General features: G+C 38.9%; 1 protein-coding gene across 1 annotated transcript in view; it reads right to left on the bottom strand.

Annotated features, from left to right (window-relative positions):
• ALK (ALK receptor tyrosine kinase) overlaps positions 1–27,778 on the bottom strand; it is a 1,073,674-nt gene that overhangs the window by 778,626 nt on the left and 267,270 nt on the right. The window contains exon 2 of the mRNA XM_043982018.1: positions 18,343–18,462. Coding sequence (XP_043837953.1) covers positions 18,343–18,462 — 120 coding nt within the window. The remainder of the gene's footprint in view (positions 1–18,342; positions 18,463–27,778) is intronic.

Here is a 27,778-nt window from a genome sequence, read left to right on the forward strand (position 1 = left end):
TTTGAAGCCCTGTACAACCCTTAAAGAGCTAGATAAATGCTAGTCATTATTATTAACATCTATTTTCATATCCATCTCCCATCTAGGAAAAGTAAAACATGCGATATAGATATAATATAATTTTCTTTAGCTCAAAGGAAGATCAAAATTGTTCAATTGTATTTTTGTGGTCTTGGATAAGTTACTTTACTTTCTCAAATCTCATTTTCTTTATCTGTAAAATGGGGCTGATACTATGCCTATCTCACGGGTGCCATGCCTATCTCATAGGTCTATTGTGAATACTGATATCACTCCATTCCTTACAATGGAAGAAGGCTAGTGTTGGGGGCTGGACAAGGCGTCCCTGGGTGTACTAAACTGTTTTGATTTGTTTACACAGAACACATATTTGACTAGTTTACATTACAGTTGAATGGCTAACAAATTGGGGAGTGGAGGAAGGTCATAGCTGTGCTTTTTTGCTGGGTGCAAGTAGCGCTGCCTACTCTGGTAAATCAGTGTTGCCAATGGACTGTGGCTGCATTAGAATGCAAGCTAAGGTGTGATTAATAAAATCTGACATTTTAAAATGTTGTGCTGGTGACGTTTGGGGTTTTTATGGATTTTCTTTTTCCTCCCCCCACCCCAACTCCCACCCCACAGAAAGTGCCAGAGGGCTTTTCCAGCTTAGGCTGATGGAAGATATAAAGTAATTTGACTGCAGTCAGCTCAGGGTAGAAACAAATTGTGAAGTGCTTTTAATTGCTTTGTGAATTGTATTTCCCCCTCCAATCCATCCCACACCCAAGGCTGCCAGATTCATCTTTCTAATAATGCACAGCTCTTATCCTGGCCCTCCCCCACTCAGGAGCCTTCTATGATTCCCTATTGCCTATCAAATAGAGGCTTTACTCTGGCATTCAAGGCCTGGCACAACATGGCTTCCTCTTACCTCTCGAGGTTTCTTTCACACGGCTTTTGTCCTCTCTGTCCTTTGGATTTTATACACTCTAATGGCTTCAGATATATTTCAATCAAGCTGGATTTTTCACTGTTCCTTGAACAAACTCCTCATTTCCCTATCACCAAGTATATTTTTCCTCCCTCTACTCTCTGCTCAGAATCATAGAAAGTCATCTAGTACAGCCCCCTCATTTTACATATGAGGACACTGAGGCCTAGGGAAGGAAGCGGTACAGAACTGTGAAATAAGCACCAGCTGAGAAGTCAGAGGACTTGTTTTAAATCCTGTCTCTGATATTTGGTATCTATATGACCTTGGACAAGTCTTTTAAACTCCTCATCTCTAAAATAAAGGGGTTGAATTAGATAACTTTTGATGTCCCTCTTAGTTCTAGATTTACAAGCCTAAGAGGTTAAGTGAGATTAAATGAGGTTATATTAACCCAAACTCACTCAGGTTTTAAGCATCATCCATCAGGATCTGAGTAGGTTTTCTGACTCGAGGCCAGGGATCTTTCCACTGTGTGTAGTCCTTTTCTCCCCCTCTGAGATGTAAACTCTTTGAGGGCAGGGCCCCATCTTATTTATTTTTATGTGTTCTTTGATGATTACTACAAGTCCCCTCTGCAGACTAGTTAAAAAAGCAATTCCCAAGTACTTTGACTACTCACAAGTACACATCTTCACAAAGCAACCCAGAGGACTTCACAGTCTGTCTTTACTCTGAGCTGATGGGACCATCAAACTTTCAATGCTTCTATGACATAAATACAAGAAGGATCTAAATTTTTGTCAGCATAGGGATCTACCTGGTGGGATCACCTTTTCACCAATGCAAACTGCTCTCTATAACTCAGTATATTAGTCCTAGGGAAGTACTTAAGGCACACAGAAGTTAGAGCTGTAAAAAACCTTTAGTAGTCATCAAGTCTACCCTTTTCATTCAACTGATGTCCAAGGCCACATGACTAGTACAAAACATAGACAGGTTTTGAACTCATGTCTCCCTAATGTTTTGGCTGCTAGGTGGCACAGTGTATATGGCACTGGACCTGGCGTCAGGAAGATTCATCTTGAGTTGAAATCTGCCCTCAGACACTTACTGGCTGTGGGACCCTGGGCAAGTCACTTAACCTTGTTTGCCTCAATTCTTCATTTGTAAAATGAGCTAGAGAAGGAAATATCAAAGCACTCCAATTTTTTAAAAAATTATTATTTTTTTTTGTGAGGCAATGGGGGTTAAGTGACTTGCCCAAGATCACACAGCTAGTAAGTGTCAAGTGTCTGAAGCTGGAATTGAACTCAGGTCCCCCTGAATCCAGGGCCAGTGCTTTATCCACTGCACCACCTAGATGCTCCCCCAGCACTCCAATATTTTTGCTCAAAGAGCAAACAGTTGGGAACAACTAAATGATAAATTCCCTATGTTAAGTCCAGAATTCTATCAACTATGCCATACTGATTCTATTCAGACAGACAAGACTTATTAAGTATTTGCTATGTGCCAGGAAATCTACTACATGTTAAACACTAATTTACCAAAGCAGGCAGTACTACTTGAACCCAGCAAAAATAAAGACAGTCTTGTGCTCAAGGATCTTACATTCTAATGGGGAAGACAACTCTTAAAAGGAAGCTGAAATGGTGGGGCCTGGGTCAAGGAAGAAAGTATCCTTTGTGGGGACATGATGGAGAACCTAAACAAATCTTGCTCGACGTCCTAAACATATTTAAATTTATATACTGCAAAACATTCCTGACAAATTTTGAAAACCACTCTAAATTTTATTAATAATAATGAATACTATCTAACTATTCAAATATAAGCCTTGGGCAAAATTGATGTTTTTAGTATTTTAGTTAAATAAATTGACAGGTAAATATCAGGGTTTCCATAAAACATCAACTAATCGGCATAACTTTATTGAACACCTACACTGTGCAAATTGCTGTCCTCAGATTATAGCATCTCAGATTTAAGGTCAAAAGGGACCTTACAAGCCATTGAGGCCAAATGCCTTATTTTAGAATGAAAGTAATTGAGAAAGAAAGAGAATGACTTGCCCAATGTCACAGTTAGCAAGTATCTAAGGTGGGATTTGAACTCAGGTTTTTGTAACTCAAAGTTCCATTCCCTATCCAACTCACTACACCACTGAATTACTAGGCATATAACAACAAAATAGTATTAGTATGGAGTGTTAGGCAAGCTCAGTACCTAGGTTTTATGACACGTAGATAGAGAAGGGAATGGGGAGGGAGATAGATGAGTAGAGAGAGGGAGATAAAGTGAGAGGAAAAGGAAAAGAGATAAGAGAAGAAAGGGAAGAGAGGGATGGCTGTTACGTTCCTTCTAAGAGTTCTCATTTGCAGGCTGAATATCTTCCACTCCTTCAACTGATCTTCTTGTGGGCTGATTCTTTATTTCTTCACCATTACAACCTTCTCTATCCTCTAAGCCTCAGCTTCCTTATCTATAAAATAGGAATAATGATACTTTTGCTCTTTACCACATAGGATTATTATCAGAAAAGTGCTCTATAAACAGTAAGCTATACATTCCTATATATGTGTGAACAACAGGGTCATTCAAAATTGAATCTAGGTTCACTTGAGCCCAGAGTTGGAGTCTTTTGTGAAAACCATTCCCCACATTTGTTTGATAAAAACAAAAATTGTTGTATTACTATTTCTACATGGAATAGAATCAAAAAGCAACACTAACATGTCCATTCATCAGCTGAGGGTTTTTGTTTGTTTGCTTAATATCATGATGGAAAACAGGAAGATTTGGGTTGAAAGCATCATTGGGCCGGCTTAATATGGCCTGTAGACTAAATGCCTTATAAAACCAACAGATTCAACAATCCTGTAAGGTGGAGAACAAGATATGAATGAATCCCATAGTGTCAGCCTTGTTCCTGTAGGGACTGGTATGAAGTGTGGGGAACCCTGCTAACCAGCTCCTGTAATGTGAGGAATATTCCAGAAGCACCAAGGGAAGAGGAAGAATGCAATGTTGAGACTTGCACAAAAGGGATCTAAGAAAGGTGAATGTACTAGAATAAAAAAAAAATAAAAATTCTGCATTTAATTGCAGTGAGTTTGGTTGGGACAGGAGAGTTACAAGCTTGGGGATGAGAACTGAGGGTCAGGGTCAAGGAGAAGAAAGATATCAGATTATAAAATAGTATGTTGGGAAGGGCTTTGGACTAGAAATCATAAGGCTAGAATTTGAATAGGTCCTGACATTTATAAGCTCTGAGGCTCTGAATAATATCCTTGAGCCTCAGTTTCCTCTTCTGTAAAATGGAGATAATAACTCCCACTATTACCTCAAAGACTTTTATAAAGAAAACACTTTATAAACCTTAAATAGCTGTATGTTGGTTGGTTTTGCTGAATAGATATTTTTCCTCCTTTCTTTTTTATTCTTTAATAAAAGGAATGACTGGTAGGATGATGAAGAAAAAACAGATCTATTTGGAAATAATGGTGATATAAATGTAATAGGTTTGAGCTGATGATGCATGGCCTCAGACTCTGTAGACATGAATACATATAGTTCCTGCTAGTTAGTATGGGCACTTTGCTTAGGAATGATGCAGCTATCCCTTATTGGTCCCTATGAATGGGGGCTGTACAAAGGAAGATTTGTAGTTGAGCCAAGAAAAACCCCTTCACACACCTCTTCCCCCCACTCCTTTTCTTTTCTTTCTTTTTTTTTTGTGGGGCAATGAGGGTTAAGTGACTTGCCCAGGGTCACACAGCTAGTAAGTGTTAAGTGCCTGAGGTCGGATTTGAATTCAGGTCCTCCTGAATCCAGGGCCAGTGCTTTTTCCACTGCACCACCTAGCTGCCCCCAACACCTGGTCTATTTTCAAGGAAATCTTTTTGTTGAGCCACAGTCAATGCCAGGTAGCACTTGGTCTTCTAGCTGGGAGCAGGGAAGGGATTTCTCTTTCCTTCATCACTTTGCAGCAATGGACACTACACAGAAATGGCAACAGGAACATGTGCTGGCCTAAGTGGGCCAGAAACTGGACTTCAAGTCCTTGGCTTTCTCTTCTGTTTCTGTTTCTATCCCTGAGCCAGGTCACTAAACAGTGAACCTGAGAAACTGATCTTTTCAGCCTTATTGGTAATGTTGTGAGTTTGTAAGGATAAGAGCTGGGTTTCTAGCAGGGGGTAATTTCATCAGTAACTTCTCAGAAGAGAAGCTAGTCACCATCACAGGAAGCTACAATGGAAAGAATTATATCTTGGGCTGCAAGAAGATAGGATTTAAGATTTGCTTAGAAAGTGTTGTTCCAAGGTGAATATGAAATATTTGGACAACAGGATTACAATGTTGCCTTTACTTCCTGGGAAGAATATAATTGGTAACAGGTTCCTCTTTTGGCTTTTAAGCATATGTTCTATGTTACTCTATGCTTAAGAGTCTTTTGAGTTTTAAACATTTTATTTTTAGTGAAGGAAATAGCTACCCTATAACTAATACTTATTGGATGCATTGAATGCTCTTCTAGAAGAGTCCTTCTTAACCCCTTTTTTAAGAAGATACTAGATATGAGCCATAACTAAGGCTTATTCCTGGGGTGGGAGGTAAATGAGACAGAGTGAAAAAGCCTTATCTCTTCTGTTTAGAAGGTATATGGTCCCCCCAAATTGAATCTAGTTCCATTTGAACCCACAGTTGGAACCTTTTGTGGGAGTCATCCCCAGTTTTGTTTGATTAAAAAGAAAAGATATTAATAAAAATAAGATTTTAAAAAGTTAAAGCTTTAAGAAAAAAAGAATCATGCTTCCAGCTCCAAAGACAGGCATATTATAAATGCAGTGATGGGGGTGCTTGCTTTGTTACCATAGTGTTCTATCTAGCAGGGTAATACACCTCCTAAATCAAGCCTTATCTATGTATCAGAGAATTAAGCAATGTAGAGATTTCTCCGGGATTTCAAGGAGAGTTTTGAGACCTCTCCCATATCCAAGTTGGCTAGTCAGTTTCTTGATTCCAATGGAAAAAAGGGATTATGATAGAATACACTAATACTGGGAATATCTGGGTCTGGTGGAACAATTTTCGAGGTCCATGTCACACCAATACGAGATAGATTTGTGAAAATATTTTACTGACTTGGGGGGACTAATCTAACTAGAGGACTAATCTGGGGACTTTTGACTGGCAGGCTATTTGACTGCTATTAATTTAATATGGGCCGTTTAAAAATTTCTCCACACTGCTCCCAAAATGACAAGAAAAAGATTAAGAAGCCTCTTAATTAAATAATAAAAGCAGAATTTATTTATAAAAGTTAATGTAAGGGATAAGGGTTAAGAAATGCAAATAATACAACCTTGCTCCACTTTTAATACAATAAGGGCCATTGCCACCTCTTGCCTTAGGGTATGATCCAGCTTTCTCCAACTTTCTCCTTCACTCCAACTCCCCTGTGCTGACCCCCCCACTGAATGGCCCCCTGCTTCGCTCTTTAACTTCTCTCTCACTACCATAGTGATGAACGCCTGAAAAGCCCCTTACTCCTTACCGCTCCTTCCTCTGTCTCCTCTCTTACTCTTGTCAGCCGGAGCTCTTTCTCGCTTTCTCCAACCTCCATACCATCCTTCTGTTCTCTTAATCTTCTGGCCTCCCTCTCAGAGTCTCTAGCATCCTGTTCTCACCGACCTCTCACGGTCTCTAGTCTCTGGAGTTCTCTTCTCTTAATCTTTCGGCGCCCCCTTCACTGTCTAACTCCCCTGTATATATATTCCTTCTAATCCCTCAAACCTCCGCTCTCTGCACCCCGCCACACACCAAGCTAATCCACAGGCAGCACTAGCTCTGTGGTGGGGGGACGCTCGAGGGTCCAGTGAGCACCACACTCAGGGCTCCAGGGTCCCATTCCCCGTGCTGTGTGCCCAGGTACCTGCACTGCTACGCCAGAGGCCAGCCTGGATGAGCCCAGGATCTCTGGGATAGATCTTCTCAGGGCAGAGGGAGCTGGGGCTTTTCCCCCAGCTGTCTGACCTGGTGTCCTGTAGAGCCCATAGGGCTTTTTATCTCAAATGTAGCAGAGGGGGAGGGGCAACAGCCCCTCTAACAGAAAAAACCCTGAGGGCCTAAGGCTTTTTAATCTCAGCCCAAAGGCAGGGTCCCCAAATCAAAATAAATTTCCATAGATTACATTAGGTAGTCAGTGTCCCCAGCCTCCCTGTATTTATACTTTTGGGAATATTTGCACATAATCTGCCTAGAGCAGGAAGGAACTGCAGAGGTCATGGAGTACAACAGATAAGGAAAATACTCATAGAAAGGTGAAGTGTCAAAAAGAACCTACATTTTAGGACTGGTCCAAATCCAATATCCTTTTCATGGTAGCAAGCTGCCTCCAGATGGACCAAGGAGGACAACCATCCCCTTTCCCCGCCACCCCATGGAAAATAGAAAAGAACTATGAAGATTTTAACAGACTGTTTTCTCTATCAATGGCCAGTGAAACAACCACGTTTTGATTCTAACACTCTAGACATGAGGAAATGGAAATGGCAATAAAGAAATAAAAAATAGAAAAAGAAGCTAAATTAGACCAAATAGACACAGAAGTATGGGCTAGTGGTGATATAAGCCTGACAGCATTGAGGTACTAAATTTCAAGATACCAGAATTCTTTCTTGAGTGGATAACAAATGTTGTGGGGAAAAATCATTAAGAGACAAAGGTAACAATTAGTGATAACTGTTCCACATACCTATTTTCCCATCTCTATAAAACTTTTATGAGAATATGCTATATACTTAATGAGGCTACCCTTGAAAGTATGAGAAGAGAATAGGTTGACTTTCTCAGAGGGTATTCTATAGCACTAAGGTACCTAGGTGGTGCAGGGGATAGAGTACTTGCCCTGTAGACAGGAGAAACTGAGTTCAAATATGGCCTCAGACACTTACTAGTTATGTGACCATAGGCAAGTCACTTTACCTGCCTGATTCAGTTTCCTTACATGTAAAATGAGGATAATAATAGCCCTTACCTCTCTGAGCTGTTGTGAGGATCAAATAAATAATATTTGATGCGCATTTAGCACAGTGCCTGGAATTGAATTCAGAATTCCAAAGAATATCAAGGAGAGATAAGTAAGTTTTCTTAAATGAGCAATGCAAAGAAATAGAAGAAAACAACAGAATGAGAAAGAGATCTCTTGAAGAAAATTAGAGATATCAAGGAAATGTTACATGCAGAATTGGCATTATGAAAGACAAAAATTGTAGGTACTTAACAGAAGTAGAAGAGATTAATAAGACTATACAGAAAAACCATAGAAGAAAGATTTTAACCACTGATAACCATTATGGTATACCTAGAATCATACATCCTGGAGAATGAAATCAAATGGTACTTAGGAAGCATTGCTAACAATAAAACTAGTGGAGGTGATGGAATTCCAGCTGAGCTATTTAAAATCCTAAAGATGATGCTGTTAAAGTGTTTCACTTAATATGCCAACAAATTTGGAAAACTCAACAGTGGTCACTGGATTGGAAAAGATCAGTTTATGTCCCAGTCCTAAAGAAGGGCAATGCCAAGAAACATTCAAATTACTGAATGATTGTGCTCATTTCACAAGCCAGAAAGATTATGTTTAAGATTCTGCAAGCTAGGCTTCAGCAATATCTGAACCCAGAATTACCAGAAGAGAATACTAGTTTTAGAAGAGGCAGAGGAACATGAGACCAAATTGCCCATATTCACTGGATTATGGAGAAAGTAAAGCAGTTTCAGGAAAAAAAACAACAACAACACATCTACTTCTACTTCATTGACTACACTAAATCTTTTGTCTGTGTGGATCACAACAAAATGTGGCAAGTCCTCAAAGAGATGGGACTACCAGATCATCTTACTTGTCTCCTGAAGAACTTTTATGTGGGCTAAGAAGCAACAGTTAGAACTGAACATGTCACCTTATTTATTTAATTTATATGCAGAGTAGATCATGAGAAATGTTGGGCTGGATGAATCAAAAATCTAGAATTAAGGCTGCTGGGAGAAATAGCAACAATTTCAGATATGCAGATGATACTACTCTAATGGCAAAAAGTGAAGAAGAATTAAGAAGATTTTTAATGAGGGTGAAAGAGGAAAGTATAAAAGCTGGCTTGAAACTTAACATAAAAAACTGAGATCTTGGCAACTAGTCCCATCACTTCCTGGCAAATAGAAGGAGAGGAAATGTCAGATTTTATATTCTTGGGCTAAAAGATGATTGCTGATAGTGACTGCAGCCATGAAATCAAAAGATGTTTGCTTCTTTGAAGGAAAACTATGGACAACATATTATAAAGCAGAGACATCACCTTGCTGAAAAAGGTCTATATAGTCAAAGCTGTTTTTTCCAATAGTAACATATAACTATGAAAGTTGAACTAGAAAAAAAGCTGAGTACCACTGAATCAATGCTTTAAAATTATAGTTCTGGAGAACACTTTTGAGAGTCCCTTGGACAACAAGGAGATCAAATCAGTTAATACTTAAAGAAATTAATTCAGACTATTCATTGGAAGGTAAAATACTGAATCTGAAGCTTAAATACTTTGGCTACATAATGAGAAGACATGACTCATTGGAAAAGACCTTCATGTTGGAAAAGATTGAAGGCATAAGAAGAAGGGGATGGCAGAGAATAAGATGGACAGATAGTGTAATGGAAAAAATAAATATTTGCTTGGATAGGCTTTGAGAGATAGTAGAAGACAGAAGGGCCTAGTGTGCTATGGTCCATGGGGGTCACAAAGAATTGGACACAACTGAACAACAACAACAAATAAATGCTTGTTTCCTTCCTTTTTTATATTTGGACAACTGATGGAAAGGTGCAGAGAATGTAAGATCCCACTGCATATACTGGGTATAGACTATGGAAAACATTGTGTTGAATAGGGCAAAGTACCACCTTAAAGGTTTTTCTCTCCCAATGAGATTCCTTAAAAGATGTAATGACAATAAGAGATCTTAATTTGGAGTCTGGAGGGTTTTTTTTATATTTTGATAACTGCATTTCACTAGAATTTCTTTCTTCTATAATCTTCTATATTTTATATTTTGCATTTAAAATATTATTCTGAAAAATGCTCCACAAGCTTCAATGGACTGCCAAAGGGAGCTATAACATTAAAAGTTTAAGAACTCCTGACCTAAAAAAATAAGTTTGTTCAGCAATTGTATGGTTACTGAAATCAAGCAAAGCATCAAATAGGGAGATGAATGTTAGCCAAAGGTGGCGGCCCACATTCTGGAGAAAGTTTAGCACAATCCAAACAAAAGTCATTGCCTATGGAAAGTGAGGTCATCCAGATATTCTCATTTGTGGTTGGCATGGTTTTGATTGAATTATACCCTAGGATGCTGCAGAACTTCTTAAATGTCATTCAGAATCCCTCAAGAGTTCTACCTAATTAACCTACTTAGAAAAAACCAAGTAGATGCAAAATGTTTGCTTCCTAGATATGAAATACAATTGGATGGGCAGCTCTAACCCATATGTGCCACAGTACACAGTAGACATTGTTCATATGGCTAGGAAGCAGAGATTTTGTATCCATTTGGGTTTTCCTAAATAGGTCAACAAATTTAAATAGGTTCTATATCTTGGACAGATCTAGAACATGGTCAAGGAGCTGGGTCCTGAATTGAACAGGAGGATGGGGGGAGAGTAGAATGGATTGTTTTGGAGAATTTTTGCAGTTCTTATAATGCCAACAAGCTAGAACAAAGGCTCATACGTTTTAAAGATTAGCATTCTTCTAGTGATGTTGTATTATTATAATATGTGGAATACCACATTCTGACAAATTAAAGTTATAGGTCATCCAAAAGGCAAAGAAGGGCACATGGTGGATGGGAGTAGGTGGCAAAATATCAACAAAAAGATGCATTAGAGAAGTAAAGGTATAATCAGAGAGATAGATGACTGGAAAGAGGTGGGCAAACCATGGTATGAAGCCAAAAAGATAATAAATAAGTGGAGTGACTGCCCATGTACTCCATTGATAGCAACAGAAAAGGAAGGTATTCAGAGGAATTTCCCCAGACAATTAGAGAGACCCCTCATGGAGCATTTATGAGAAAACATGGACAAAAGTATCATGGGATCAGAAGGCACTCTCTGGGTATGATCTATTTAGAAGTGAGAAATTTACTTGGGCCACATAGAGTGTGACTAAACCATATTAAAATGTAATTAGTAAATGTTGAATAAAAGGAATAAATTACCATAAAACATAGATGATGATAATTTGTGGTTTTCTGAGTCAATATACAACCTATAGGGATCCATTTCTACTTGAGTTTGACACAACTGGAATCTACATCACTTGCATGAATGCCCCTATCACTGATATCATGGATCCACTCAAATATTGAAGAATGTGGATTGATCCCCACCTTTGGTCACAATCAACCTTTTAACAGATCCTCTAGGGCTCCTCCAGTCTATTCAGCAGAAACAGTGCAGCTAGGTTGCTGGTACAGCTCAAGGGGTACTGCGAATGGCCTACTCTCACTGCTTGGTCCCAGAGTTCCACCAAGGCAAAGACACTTATGGGTCATTCTTTCTTATAACCCTACTGTTCACTCACTATATCCAGGCTGGCTATGTTTTAATCTCCTCCCTCCTGTTCCCCAAGCTCATCTCTTTCTGACCCTTGAAATTGAATTGCAGTCCCTTGGGTATTGCAGGCTCTTGCTATAGTGGACTCAGGGGTCTCTCGGGACTTTATGTACTCATTGTTGACTTAGACACAGATGATACTCAAGGGAACTCATGTCATCCCAGTGTGGAGGCAATCCTTGTGATCAAAAAGGACAGTGGCCCAGGACACCAACTTTCCCCCTATGGATTTGATTTAGAAAACATATCCATGTCCTCTCAGTCTTTCAGAGGGTCTTGAAATACCAAATTCATGTAGCTTTGAAACACTGAGGCACAGAAATGCTCTTATTCCCCCTTGGAAAGTTGAAAGTAAACACAAGCTCCATGCACTCCTGGGATCCTACCAGTGTTCCAATTGGTCTGAGCCATCTCAAACAACTATGGCAACACCAATTCTTCACTAATGTAGAGAAATGTCCATTTGAGAAGGAATAGATGGAGTTTCTGGAGGCACAGAATAGATCAGTAGAGAACCCACAAGAGGGGATAGCAGCACAATGCAGTAGAAAGTAGATTGGACTTGAAGTCAAGAGGACCTAGGTTCAAATGTTGTCTCTGACACTAGCTATGTGATCCCGTGCAAGTAATTTAACATCTCTGGGCCTCATTTTCCACAATTGTAAAATAACAAGGTTTGACTCTAAGGTCCCTTTTAGCTCAAAGTCTATAGTCACTACCTTACATGATCAAAAGAGATGAGATTTAAAAAAATTTTAGTATAGTCTCTGGTATGCAGTAGGTACTTAATAAATGCATATTCCCTTCTTTCCATTCTTATGTTGTTCTGAGGTCCTACTGCTGTAGGGGATCCCATAATGCAAAAAGAACTGCAAGGGTTTCCTGACTCTTCAGAGTTTACTATGCTTTTATTATTAGGTTCTTAGAGAGGCAGTATGGAATAGTGAGTAAAGTCTTGCATCAGGAGACAGAAAGGTTTGGGTTTGAATCCCACCTCAGAAACTTACAACTATGATATTGACCAACTCACAGAGTCAGGGGTAAGGAAAGAATGCTATCACATGGCTCATCAGAACAAGGCTAAGAACAGAATGTAAAGGGAGCTAAGAAAAGTCTCTTGGCAGAGCAGGTGATGAGGACTATTTTTTTTATTTTTGGCCCTGATGAGGCACATACAAAGGAGAAGAGAGCCACTTCACTTTGAAACCTGGCTCCTGAGAGTGGAGATGGTGATGGCTGCCAGGCATATTAATGTGTAATTTTAGAACTGTGATCAAACCTTCTCTTTGCCAGAGACAGTGATGCCAATCCCATAGGAGATGGGAGGCCTTTTTTGTTTTTTTTTCTTCTTGATTTCGTGATTGGTTTTAAAATTATATCTATCTAGCTAGCTATCTATAAGTTTGACTTTCCTGTCAAATAAATTGATACATTAACAGGACAGGGGGGAAAGTAATTAAAAAAACTAATTCACTAATTTTTCCTCTTCTCCTAAAGCAATAGTCACTAAATTGCATGAGTCCCTATAGACCTGAAAGCAGAAGAAGTTTTAATGGGAGTTTCATTCAATAGCCAATAAAAGCTCTCTCAGTACAGCTACAACTAGTCTGAGAATACTAGGGCTTTGCCACAGAACAGAAAAATACAGAGGCCGTAATAATGTAGCACATGTACTCCTTAAACAGTATGAAATGCTCATTGGCAGTTGCCTCACAAATCAAATCTGTTGTCAAATCATGGCATTTTTAGCTTTACATCTCGTTTAGACAGCTCCATCTCTTCATCACCACAGTGCTCTTGCCCAGACTACTGAAATATGCTTCTGTTCGGTCTGCCTGCCTCAAGCCTCTGCCTCCTGATACACTTTCCTTTCAGCTTGTGATTTAAGACTCCTAAAGTGCAGGTTTGAGTGTGTCACTCCCCCCACTCAATAAACTCCACTGGCTCCCTATTTCTTTCAGGAACAAATATCAAATCTTCTGTTTGGCATTTTAAGCCCTTCATAACCTGACTCTTACCTATCTTTCTAGGCCTCTTGTTTTTGACTCTCCTCCATGCATGCTATTAGCCAATTTTATGGGCACACTTGCTATTATTCACATGAGGCGCTGCATCTCTGGATTTGGTGCATTTGCAGTGGATGTTCCCCACTACACACATACTCCCATTGATGGAATGTTCTCCTTTGTCACCTCCAACTCCTGGCTTCCCTGGATTCCTTCCATGGTGACCTCAAATCCTGCTTTGTGCATGAGGCCTTTTTTGTTCCCTTTGCTGATAGTCCCTTACTTTAAAATTACCTTTAATTTATGGTGTGTGTGTGTGTGTGTGTGTGTGTTTTGCTTTTTGGTTGTTGGTTTTGGGTTTTTTTTTTTTTTGGTATCTCTGGCATTCACTACAGTGTTGGACAAATAATAAGTGCCTGATAAATTCCTGTTGCCTAAGAAGCTCCCTGGGGCAGCCAGGTGGTTGAGTGGATAGAGTACCAGGCCTGGAGTCAGGAAGACTCATCTTCTTGAGTTCAAATCTGGATTCAGATATTTTCTAGCTGTGTGGTGTGGTGTGCCATTGTGGTATACTGGTGGTATACTGGTATGGCTTGCCATTTCCTTCTCCAGTTCATTTTACGGATGAAGAAACTGAGGCAAACAGGGTTAAGTGACTTGCCCACGGTCACACAGCTAGTAAGTGCCTGAGGCCATATTTGAACTCAGGAAGATGAGTGTTCCTAACTCCTGGCTCAGTGCTCAATCCACTGTGCCACCTAGCTGCCCTCTAGTCTGTTAGACCTGAATTTACTGGACATCAGCATAGCTGAATGTAAGAGAATGCCCATCGGCAGGGGATTTTGAACTTCAGTTCTTCTATTTCTTTGTCCCTGGAATTCTGAGTGATCAAAACTCCTTTTCAATAAATTCAATGTCCTTAATCTCTCACCACCTGCTGCTGCTGGTGGAACTGATTTCTATCTGGATAGCAGTTGGGACCCAGTCTTTTAGACAGGCCTATAAATAAGTCCACAGTCATCAGGAGCTGATGATAAAAAGGCAAAGGAAAAACTTTCTGAGACAGCCTCCATCAGAGCCCCGGGGGAGAGATGGCCTGCTCTCTGCTTCCAGAAGATGAAATTAGCGAAGCCCCCGTCACTCACACCTCGAGACAAGTAAGAGCTTGGAATCCGATACCAAATGCCACTGACGAGAATATATATCCTCCAACATAAAAAGCCCCAACGTAAATTAGAAGAAATATGGAGAGCCTTCAAAAAGGTAGGTCAAACTTTTTCCTCAAGCAGATAATTACAGGCTGGGGGTGAGTAAATCTTATTAGCCTCTCTCCACCTCATCTCTCCTCATAAAACACTGGTGGGGAAGGAGCTGCAGTCAATCCGGGGCTGACACCTTGCTTAGAGAGGGACAGGGCTCTCTGATGCCCATGGCATTACACACTGGGCTCACTTTCTCAACTGATTATTCTGGCCTGCCACCCACCAGAACATTGGCTGGAAGGAGGAAAGCTGCATTTAGGAATATTTTCACTTTGGGGGAAAAAAACAGTTGAAGAGGTAGATAGACCCTCATTGTCATGAAGGTTGGGAGCCTGGGCGTTGGGGGAAATGTGTGTGTGTGTGTGTGTGTGTGTGTGTGTGTGTGTGTGTGTGTGTGTGTAGGGTGAGTATAATAGGGATTGGCTTGTAGGTGAGGGGGCAGGGTGGGGCACACTGATTTCTGAAGGGAGAAGGTATGTGTTCTTAAGAAGGAAGCAGTCCTTCATGGATGAAAGCACCCTAAGATAAAGTTTCATTTTCCTCATTCTAATCCTGGGTCTAGCTAAAAAAAAAAAATCCTTAACCCATGGAAAAGTATCTGTAGGCAATATCCACAGAAACTTATGTTCCACTTAAGGTGCCTATATCCACTTGTTAAGGTTTAGTTACTTATCACTGCCTGAAAAATTGCTCCTTCAGGCTGGCATAGTCTGGTCAAACTTCTCTGTCCAAGTCTGAGGTCTTGAAATTAATGAAGTTATTAACATTTCAGAAAATGTCTTCTCTATAGCTCTTGACAAGTGTTGATTTATGTCCCTGGACCTTGCCTGATATCTCTATCAAATCATAGAAGAAATTGGGGGCAGGAGGCCTAACCTGAACTTCACCACTGGTTTGCTCTGTAGAACAAGTTATTTAACCTCTAGGCTTTTGGAGTTGGTCCAAAAAGTCCATCTCCAGTGGTCCTGGCTGACTGACTGAGTTACATGTGATAGAGAGATAAGAAATCACCAAGATATTTAGGTATCTTGGCACTATCAGACATAGAATCAACGATAATAGTGAAACTGATTATACCTGTTATTGCTGAGTGCTTGAACAATATTGGACCAGAAGACTTTATTTTTTCTTTTTTCCAAAATGGAAAAAACAGAATGTTACTTAGGATAAGGGAGCTCTCAAGTTCATAGATTCATAGACCTAGATATGAAATTAGGAAACATTCTGCATTAAATTAAAATTAATTCTCTTCATTAATTTGACATTCCTACACACACACACACATACACACACACACTCACACTGAATTTTAAAGAGAGACTCCTATTTTAATAATAATCTAATAATAATTTAACTTTAACTGAGACTCATAGAGAAAAAATATTTCTTTCAAAGTTGTAGATGCAGTGAATAATTTAGGAGTAACTAGCCGTTAAGTGGTCTGACTCAAGGTCCAGCTGTTTCTATGTGTGACCAGCTCAGAAATAAGAGCCTATAAGCCTTGACTTCCCTCAGAGCCACAATGCTGGCAAAAGGAGAAAGTGTTATCTCCACCAAAGATAGCGGTCTATTTCTATCATTTTGCATAGTCAGAGACACACGAGTATAAATTGAGTTCAGACATGACATGGGTGAAGGGGGATATTTTAAAGTGGATCTCATGGGTAGATTCTCAGTATTAGGGATGAGTAGCTAAAGGTTAGGAAACATTAGAAGGTAAGCCTGAATCTAGCTCAGGAGTTTGAGATGGAAAGTATACTAAATTGAAATCATGAAATCACAATCATGAAATATTAAAGCTGGCATGAGGTAACCAACTCTTGGGGGTTTATGAAAAGGGGCTAGAGTACAGGTGGCTTTGATGAGTTCTAAAATTCTACCATCACAGGTTTGTTCCTGTCCTGAGAATCACTTTTCCTCTCTGTGGAGAAAGTTATGAGTAGGGCTCTTTAGATCTCTGACAACAATGTTTTGGGGTTTCAGTGGGTCTTGTGAAACTTTCTGGACAATTACTCCCAGGATGCCAATGACTATTATTGCAGAGTCAGAATCAGAGTGGTGATCATCTAGGATGAGTCCAGAGGGAATGACACCATGACATCCTCATTTAGAGGGCAAGAGAACTTAATTTATGTCTTACTGCCATTTTATAATGTAGAAATCACTACAGTGAGCAAATTCTCCCTTTTACCCACTGAATTTGTTTTATTCTTAAATTATTTTTAGATCATGAATTACAAAGTTGATTGAGGACATGGTTGATGCTTCTTGCCCCAAGACATGTTTCAGGCTGTTTGCCTTGAGTACCCAAATTGCTAGTTTTGGCTCTGTTTGGGATGAAGTCTAGGGATGAGGAAGCAAACACCAATTAAACATGTCTGCTGTTAGCATAGTGGCTTGACTTTACCTGAAGGAGAAGTAGATAGACTACTTTGACCTATGGTTTGAATGAAACACTGGACAAACTGCCTACATCCAAATGCTTCTCACAGTGCCAGTCTTCCCCTCCCCTTGAAATCCAGGTCATTTTAATCACTGATGGGTTAGAGAATATCTCTAAAACAGAGGTGTGAAACACACAGCCTACTGGGTGCATCTGGTACCAAATTAAAATATAACTGTGAAATATTTAACAAAATAAAATACAACAAAGCATAGACAGCGTTACATTTTAAAATTGGGTCAATATGCAGCCCAAAGGGATCCTTATGTATGGACTATTGTTCCTCATTTCCATTTGAATTCGATGCCATTGCTCTAGGAGATCCCAGTTAAAATGGATGCATGTTACTATGACCACAAAGAAGGATTATTTTGTCAGGGAAGCTGGTGAGTTCCTCTGAACCGAAAGGCATAGGATGAAGAAAAGTAGCAAAATTCCAACAAAGGGATGATGGTGGTGCTGGTACTGATGAAAGAACAGACACTAATGAAGCCTTGCCATGGTGAGGGGGCAGGAAGGTGCTAGATGAGGTGAGCAATGCAGAGAACATGCTTAGGGTGAGAAGGGGTCTAAGGGAGTGCTTTAACATCCACTGGGAATCAGGGAATCATAGGAATCAAAGGTGGAAAAGGCCTTAAAGTCATCTAATTCAATTACTTCATTGTTCAGGTAAAATACATAAACCCCATCAAGTTTGGGTGACTTTCCTAAGGTTTTACACACACACAAACACACAGAATAAGTGGCAGAGTCAAGTTCTGATCTCAGATTTATTTTATCCCCAAACCAGGTGGTGATATATGTCAATTGGTGAGTGGAGTAGGGAGAACTCCAAAGACCAACTTGACCATCTCCAAAATTGTTCCAATTGCAAGTCCATTCTAGGGCTGCTTCCAAGACCCACAGAGCACTACAAGATTGTAGTGATTTGAAACCCACTCCATTGGCTATTACTCTTAATTTTCCTTAATTATGAGACTGATATACCTGTTCAAAATATCCCTTAGAAACTCACTTACCATATCGGCTACGTTGAGAGAGGAAAGGGGGAGAATCCTTCATGATCCATGTTAGGTTCCAGCTAAAGGGCTCTGGAGGGAGAGCAGGGATCTTTGTAGAAGATTCCAGGGAGTTTGGAGCTGTAGAGTAAAAAAGAGAAAACAATTAGTAATTAATGTGCTTTCTGATGATGGTTTTTAGAAACCATTACAAGGACTTATAGATGTCTAATTAAATCCAATTTAAAAAATTAAACACCACATCTGTGGGAGGAAACACATAGTACCACATGCTAGAAACCAGAGAGGAAGTTGGACATCACACAGTGCTGAAAAGAAGTATTATTATTCCATTTCAGAAGGTGACCAGCTATGTAACCTTACGAAGGTCACTTAATTTCTTTGATCCTCAGTTTCCCTATTGGCAGAATATGGATGATGATATTTGTACTATATTCTTGTGGAAATATACTCTCTCCTTTTTGGAAATAAAATGAGCTTGGATATGGAAGTTCCACTGAAGCTATTACTCACAGAATTGGTACTACTTATGTTTTGAATGGATATGATATGACCAGGACAGAGTACAGCAAACTGCTGACCACTCTCATAAGAGAAAGTACCCTTCTGTCAATGTAGCCTATATCTGAATTACCTTTTGGGGGAGCTACAGTGTTGATTCATATTGACAGTACACTAGAATCCCAAGATATTTTTCTTTTTTCCCTTTTTTTTGAATAAAAGTATTTTATTATTTTCCAGTTACATGTAGAGATAGTTTTCAACATTTGTTTTTATAAGATTTCTAATTTCCAATTTTTCTCTCTCCCTCCCTCCCCTCCCTCCTAGACAGCAGGTAATCTGATATATATATATATATATATATATATAAAACATCAAACATATTTCTGCATTAGTTATGTTATAAGAGAAGAATCAGAGCAAAAAGGAAAAACCTCAAAAAAGAAAAACAACAGCATAAAAAACCCAAAAGAAATAGTATGGTTCAAACAACATCCATACTCCACAGTTCCTTTTTTTATGGATTTGGAGATCCCAAGATGTTTTTCAAGGGAATATGTGTATAAGAATGCCCTACGTCTTCTCATTGTGTTCATATATTGCTTATTTTTGATCCCAGGTATAGGGTTTTTGTTCACCCCACCACCAAAATTTCATTTTAATAGATTCAGCTCATTGTTCAGCTGATTTGAAGGTTTTCTGGATATCAATTCTGTTATTCAGTGTCTTAGCCATCCCTCTTCAATTTGCACAGTCTACATATTTTATAAGCATGCTGTCTATGACTTACCTGATAACTGATTAAAAATAAAGCAAAAAAATAAAAAAAGCCAAGAACATATCTCTGAGGCATTGCCCTATGTAGAGTCCTCCCTTCAGGATGACACTAATTCATTTATTATCATTCTTTTCAGTTTAGTCACTTAAGCAGTTTTCAATCCACAGTTATTTTTACTCAATCTACATTCCTCCATCCTGTCTAGGAGGATATTGCTAAAATCTTTGTTAAAGAAGAAATCAAGGGAGCCAAGATGGCAGAGTACAGGCAGCAACCCAATTGAACTCTACCAATATTCCCCTCCAAACAACATTAAAATAATTCCTCAAATCAAATTCTGGAGCATCAGAATCAACAAAAGATCAGAATGAGACAGTTTTTCCAGCCTAAGGCAACCTAGGAAGTTGGAAAGAGAGATCTCTGACAGCAGGATGAGAGTTGGCCCAGAATGCAGTGAGAGCAACAACTACGGCCTTCCTAGGCTACCACAACAGCCTTAGGAGGAACAAAAAAATAACAGCAGGTTTTAGGAACTCTGACCTCAGAGGCAGTAAGGGGGTTGGACAACTGATCAGAAAGAGATTAATAGAGAACCTTTTGCTGACACTGGGTGTAGCTAGCACAGGTTCCTAACTCTATTGTCCATATCTACTACTAGGTTACTATTCCAGGGCAGAGAAGGGCACTAGCACTTGTGGTTGTTCACAAGGGAACAGGGGCCCTAGTTGCAGGTTCCAATGCAAAGAAGAGCACTAGCACTTGTGACTGCAGGACAGCAGGAGACAGAGTTACAGGACCAAGAGGTATGCTAGTACTTGCAGCTACAGGGGAGGAGGGGTCCTTCCTGGGCAAAGACCAGATCACAGACCAAGAGAGCACACCTCCCTCTGGATCACACTATCTTGGAAACAGTGAAAACCCAGAACTAGCTCTAAAAACAGTAGCATGGAAATGCCTGAAGCTTGGAACAGTGCCTCCCCATCTCCAGATGAGCAGACAGCAATTTTAGCATAAAGTTCAAAGTTAAGAAATAGACTAGAAAATGAGCAAACAATCAAAAAAGAAAGTGACCATGAAAGTTACTACAGTGGCAGGGAAGACTAAAACATAAACTCAGAAGACAACAATGTGAAAACCACCACAAGCGAAGCCACAAGGAAATGCTAATTGGAAACAAGCCCAGTAAGAATTTCTGGAAGAGTTAACAAAATTGATGAGTGGTAGATGAAAAATTAGGGAAAAAAATGAGATGAATTCAAGAAAATTAGGAAAAGAGAATAAACAGCTTGGTAAAAGAGGCACAAAAATACTGAAGCAAACAACACTTTAAAAAACAGAATTGACTTAATGGTAAAGGCACAAAAATTCACTGGAGAAGAATTTATTTAAAAGTAGAATTGTCCAAATGGAAAAAAGAAGTACAAAAGTGTGAAGAAAATAATTCCTTGAAAATTAGAATTGGGCAAGTTTAAGCTAATGACTATGGAGATATCAAGAAACAAAACAAAGCCAAAAGAATAAAAAATAGAAGAGAATGTGGAATATCTCAGTGGAAAAATAACTGATCTGGAAAATAGATTGAGGGGAGATAATTTTTTGAAGAATTGCAAGTATTTATTAAGCACTTACTATGTGTCAGGCACTACTGATTGACTGAAGAAATACACTATTAACAACCATGTGAAAGACTACTTCAAACCACTAATAATAAGAGAATTGGAAATTAAATCAACTTTTGCCTTATTTACTCTGTTTTTTTTGTTTTGTTTTGTTTTTGTTTTTTGCAGGGAAATGAGGATTAAGTGACTTGTCCAGGGTCACACAGCTAGTAAGTGTGAAGTGTCTGAGGCCAGATTTGAACTCAGGTACTCCTGAATCCAGGGCCAGTGCTTTACCACTGTGCCATCTAGCTGCCCCTTTATTTACTCTGAAAATTGCCAGAGGTGACCAAAATGATTATAATTAATGTTCAAGGGGTTGCAGAAAGATAGGCTCCTTCATGCACTTTTTGTGGGTCTGTAAATTTGTCTAATTCTAGAAAACAATATGAAATCTGAAATAATTTGAAGAAAGTAACTAAAACATCCATATCTGTTGATCCACAGAAGTCACTGCTAAGCATATATTCCCAAGGAAGTCAGTGGTAAAAAGAAAAAGGCCCATATCAACCACCAATTTTTAAAAATTTATAGCAGCACTTTTTGTAGCAGCAAGGAACTGGAAACAAAGTAGATGCTCATCAATTTGTGAATGACTAACAAGAACAAGAACATGATGGAGTATTACTGTTTAAGAAACAATGGAAATGATGGTTACAGAGAAGCTTAGGAAGACTTATATGAACTTATACAAAGTGAATGAAGTACAACTAGGAAAACAATATGATGATAACAATACAAATGGAAAGAAGAAGTGATAAAAATTGAATGCTGTGAAATTATAATGACCAAATTTGACCTCAAAAAGGGGGGATGAGAAGACACCTCTTCCCCTTCATTGCAGAGGTGGGGGACTATAGATATAGAATATTCTACATAATGTCATGCTTTTTTGTTGTGCTAGTAAGTTTTCCTGAAATGCTTTCGAGGGGAGATAATTTAAGAATTAATGGACAACCTGAAAGCCATGGACATAATAAGAGCCTAGACATCAACTTTCAAGAAATTATCAAGGAAAACTACTCTGATATCCTGGAACCAAAGGGTAAAATAGAAATGGAAAGAACCCACTGATCATCTCCTGAAAGAAGTTCCCAAATGAAAACTCCCAGCAATATCATATCCAAAATATAGAGTTCCCAGGTAAACAAAAAATATATTGCAAGTGGATAGAAAGAAACAATTCAAATATTATGGATCCATAGTCAGGATCGCACTACATTTTCTAGATTCTATATTAAAGGAGTGGAGGACTTGGAATGTGATATTCTAGCAGGTAAAGGAGCTAGGATTACAACTAAGAATAAATTACCCAGCAAAACCAAGTATAATCCTTCAGGAAAGAAATAGATATTTAATGAAATAGAGGACTTTCAAGCATTCCTGGTGAAAGGAATGTAGCTGAATAGAAAATCTGGCATTTAAACACAAGACTCAAGAGAAGCGGAAAAAAGTAAAAATGAAAGAGTAATCATAAGAGATTCAATATGATTAAACAGTTTACATTCTAACATGGGAAGATGGTATATGTAACTCCTAAAAACTTCATCACTATTAGGGCAAATAGGGGCAGCTAGGTGGTGCAGTGGATAGAGCACCGGCCCTGGAGTCAGGAGTACCTGAGTTCAAATCCGGCCTCAGACACTTAACACTTACTAGCTGTGTGACCCTGGGCAAGTCACTTAACCCCAATTGCCTCACTAAAAAAAAAAACAAAAAACAAAAAAAAACTATTGGGGCAAATAGAAAGGAGTCTCTAAAGACAGAGAGCACAGGCGTGAATCAATTATGTTGGGATGATCTAAAAAAATGGAAGGTTGAGAAAGAATCGTACACAGGGGGAAGGGGGAAGGGAGAGGTAGAGTGGGGGAAATGTTCTCATATAAAAAGGTATGCAAAGGTGAGCTTTTATAGTAGAGAGGAAAATGGGGGTGGAAGTGGCAGGAAATGCTTGAACCTCACTCATGTCAGGGTTGGCTCAAAGAAGGAAGAATACATACATGCATACAGATACATTTTATAGGAAGCTATCTTACACAATAGGGAAAGGGTGTGGGAAGGAGCTAAGAGATGTGGGGTTGAGGAAATGATGAAAAGGAGAGTGGATTGAGGTAGTCAGTGATCAGAAGCAAAAGAGAGAGTGAAGGATAAATATAAGAAAATGGGATGGAAGTAAATACACAGTTAATCATCATCACTGCTAAGGTGAATAGGATGGGCTCATCCATAAAGTGAAAGTAAATAAGAGAATGGATTAGAAATTAGAATCCAATAATATATTGTTTACAAGAGACGCACTTGAAACAGAAAGACATACATGCAGTTTTAAAATAAAGGGCTACAGCAGGATCTATTATGCTTCAGCTGAAGTTAAAAAAGACAGTGGTAGCAATCGTGATCTCAGACAAAGCAAAAGCAAAAGCAGACCTAATTGAAAGAGAAAATTAGTGAGGCTACATTTTGTTAAAAAGGCACCATGGACACAATGAAGAAGTACCAAAAAATTTCAAGGGCAAGTTTCTCTAATTTCTCAAATACATAGATAAGTCAAATTTATAAAAATAAGAGCAATTCCCCAATTGATTAATGGTTCAAAGGATATAAAAAGGCAGTTTTTAGAAGAAGAAACCAAAACTATCTATAGGCATTTTTTGTTTGTTTTTGTTTCTTTTGTTTTGGTGAGGCAACTGGGGTTAAGTTACTTGCCCAGGGTCACACAGCTAGTAAGGGTCAAGTGTCTGAGGCCAGATTTTAAACTCAGGTCCTCCTGATTCCAGGGCTAGTGCTCTATCCACTGTGCCACCTAGCTTCCCCGTCTATAGGCATATTTTTAAAATGCTCTAAATTATTACTGGTTGGAGAAATGCAAATTAAAACAATTCTGAGGTACCACCTTACTTATCAGAAATGACAGATTTTGGAGGAGATGAGGGAAAATAAGTACACTACTAAACTGTTGGTGTAGTTATGAATTAGTACAACCATTCTGGAGAATAATTTGGAACTATGCCCAAAGTGCTATAAAACTGTGCATACCCTTTGATCCAGCAATACCATTGCTGTCTATATTCCAAAGAGATCAAAGAAAAAGAAAAAATATATCTAAATGTGTTGCTATCTTTATTTTTAGCTATATTTATATATTACACACAAATTATAGCAGCTTTTTTCTGGTGGCAAAGAATTAGAAATTGAGGGGATACTCATTAATTGAGAAATGGCTGAACAAATTATGGCATATAATTATGATGGAGTACCACTGTGCTATAAGAAATGATAGAGAAGGGGTGGATTCAGAGAAAAAAAAGGCAACACCCCTGTATGAACTGATACAAAAGGAATAGAGAACTGGGAGATTCTTGTGCACAGTAATAGCAATGTTGTAATGATGATCAACTGAAAGACATAGCTACTCTGATCAATACAATGATCCAAGACATTTCCAAAGAACACCTGATGAAAAAATGCTATCAACCTTCAGAGAGAGAGCCCAGTGCCCTAGAGAGAGGACTGATGAACTCTGGGTGCAAATTAAAGTATAATTTTCTTACTTTATTTTTTGTTTGTTTTTTACTGTGATTATGGTTAATATAGAAATGTTTTCCATAGTTTCTCATATGTAATTGATATCACTTTGCTTGCCTTCTCAATAAGTGAGGGACTGGTGGAAGGAAGGGAAAGAATTTTAAACTCAAAATTTAAAAAGGAAATAAAATTAATACATAAATAAAAAATGATTTAAAACAACAACAAAAAGAGGAAAAAACAAAGAATAAATTCAAGTGGATTGGGTCTACCAGCTTAGTTGCCCTGTCATAAAAGGAAATGAGTATGACTTGTAGTCAATCATTGTTTCCCTTTCTAATTGCACATAAAACATCTTTTTTAATAATAGTTTCTAGACCTTTGCTAGGAATCAGTCAAGCTAAGCAGTCCATATTTTAAAAGAATCTACCTTCTTTAGTTTAAAAAAAAAAAACTAGGACAGCATTTGCTCATTTTAAATTCTATAATAGTTTTATTGTCCTTCATAGGTTTTAAGTCTCATCATTTCTGTTTTAATAACCAGCTCCACCAAAAATGCCAGAATCATTTCTACAATAGCAGTTCTTCTCATCATTTACTCTCTTCCTTAGTGCTTGGTATTAATCAATCAAAAAGCATTTAGTGTATATAGCCAGCACTATGCTGTGTACTAGGGACACAATGACAGAAACAAAACATTCCATCATCTCAAGGAATTTATAAATATACATACACACATACATATGTGTATGTGTGTGTGCATTTATGTGTGTTTGTGTGTATGTCTAGGGATATTCACAATATTTTTTAAACAAGGGGAGGTAGCTGGTTGTGGGAGAAGGTAATCTAGAAAAGTCTTTGAAGGAAACCACAGATTTCAAGAGGCAGAGGTGAGGGAGGATTGCTTGCCTGGTATGGGATTTATAAGTCACTACAAAGGCAAAGAGGCTGGGAATGGAGTATAATTCATGGATGGATGGATGGATGGATGGATGATCATTTACTAAGCAGTACCTTTCTTTAAGAAGCTTACATTTTAATAAAGGAATACAATAAATTTAGTGGAATGGTGGCCAGAGAGGAAAATCACTTTGTCAGCTGTGTGAAAAGATGATGGATTAGAGAGACAAAAGATGTCAGGAAGACCAATTAGGAAGCTACTGCAATGTTCTGGTGAAAAGTGACAAGGGCCTGAAGTAGGGTGGTGGCGAAATGAGTAAAGAGAAGGGGATGGGTGCCAGAAATGTGGTGAAGGTAGGATTGACAAGATTTGGCCATAGATTGAAGACATGGGGTGAGTTATAGAGAGGAGCAGAAGATAACTCTGAGATTGAACGTTTAGTGTCTTGGACAAAAACAAGGATATTCAGAAGAGAGGTAGGTTTGGAAGAAAAGATATTGAATTCTGTTTTAGACATGTTGAATTTGGGATGCCTATAAGAAAGTCATCTAAATAAATAAAACTTTCAGGCACTTCTCTTCCTTTCCCTTTGCTCCACTCACCAAATCTCAAATCTCAGATGCTTGTCTTAGTCCCATGTCACTTCTTTTACAGTCTTTATGAAGACAATTTGATAACAATAAATGACATGAATATAATGGTTCTGAAAAACATCTCTGTGTAGTAAATCCAAGAGTTATCCTTGTGCCCATTTCCCAGATGAAGAAACTGAGGTCAGGTGAGGTTAAGTAACTTGCCCAAGTTCATCCTGCTGATAAGTTTCAGAAGCAGAATTTGATCCCAGATTTCTGCTGACTCTTTCCTCTATGCTATACTGTCTTTCAGAGCCATCATGCATATTTGCTATCTTGAGGAACCAAGGTCTAAAAAATCCAACTGACAAGGGAAGAGTCAAATGGAAGCATTTCTGTGAATGAAAATGACCTGAGGCTTCTTAATCTAGAGGCAGCTAGGAGGCCTAATGGATAGATCACTGTGTTCAGACATAGGAAGTCCATTTAAATCCAATCTTAGAAATTTACTAGCTGTGTAACCCTGGTCAAGTCATTTTGCCTCTTTCTGCCTCAGTTTCCTCTACTGTAAAATGGGGATAATAACATCCCCTGCCTCCCAGGGTTCTTGTGAGGATGAGATGAGGTAACATTTGTAAAGCACTTAGTCCAGTGCCTGGCACACAGTAGGCACTTAACAAATGCTTGTTTTCTTCCCCTTAATCACTAGGCCTAATGGTCTCCTGAAAATCCATTTTGGCTGCACAGATGGTATGGTTCTTTAAAAGCTGTTTCAATCCATCTCTTCCTAATAATGCCTCTGCCTGTGCTTTGTGTTCAGCCCTGTAACTTGATCTCATCGTGTTTGCTTCAGTTATTGCCTTATCAATGCAAAGGCTGAAATTGCACTCAGAAGTTATGAATTCTTTACAATTATGTTATTTTCAGAAGAAAAAAAAATGGTGCTGGGGGACAGCTTTCCCTGTAGCCAGGAGGCCAGGGAGCCACAAAGGATGAATGTTTCAGATTTGCATTTGAGAGAGAGGGAGAGAAGGGTCAAGGCAAAGATGCCTTCTTCCTTTATTGTACCTCGATTGCATTTCATGTCAAGAAAAGTAATTACAATATGTCTACAAATCAAATGAACTCATTCCCTGTAGTTAGGCAGCTCTCGGCAGGAAAGTCCTAGCTCAGTGAACATTGGCTGACGGTTTGTGGTGGAAAAGGATTCTGTTTTAAAGGAACAAGTGCTGAAGCCATGCAGTATAGATTTTTGGCTGAGTAAGTGACCAGATCAGGAGATCTGACTTCTTGAGCCCTACTTGGCCAGCGTATGTCGAGCACCTCCAGAAATATTTTTAAATGATGTATTTTCTTTGATAATTTGATTTGATCAATTCTTCTTGTGGTTAGATTATCTCTCCTCCTCCCTGCCTCCCCACCCCCCCCCCCACACAAAGAGGCTGAGTTGCATTTCCTAGTGGCTCACCCTCCCATCCACAATCCCCTTACAGTCACCACT

Source organism: Dromiciops gliroides, chromosome 2 (assembly GCF_019393635.1).
Source record: "Dromiciops gliroides isolate mDroGli1 chromosome 2, mDroGli1.pri, whole genome shotgun sequence".
NCBI classification, from domain to species: Eukaryota; Metazoa; Chordata; class Mammalia; order Microbiotheria; family Microbiotheriidae; genus Dromiciops; species Dromiciops gliroides.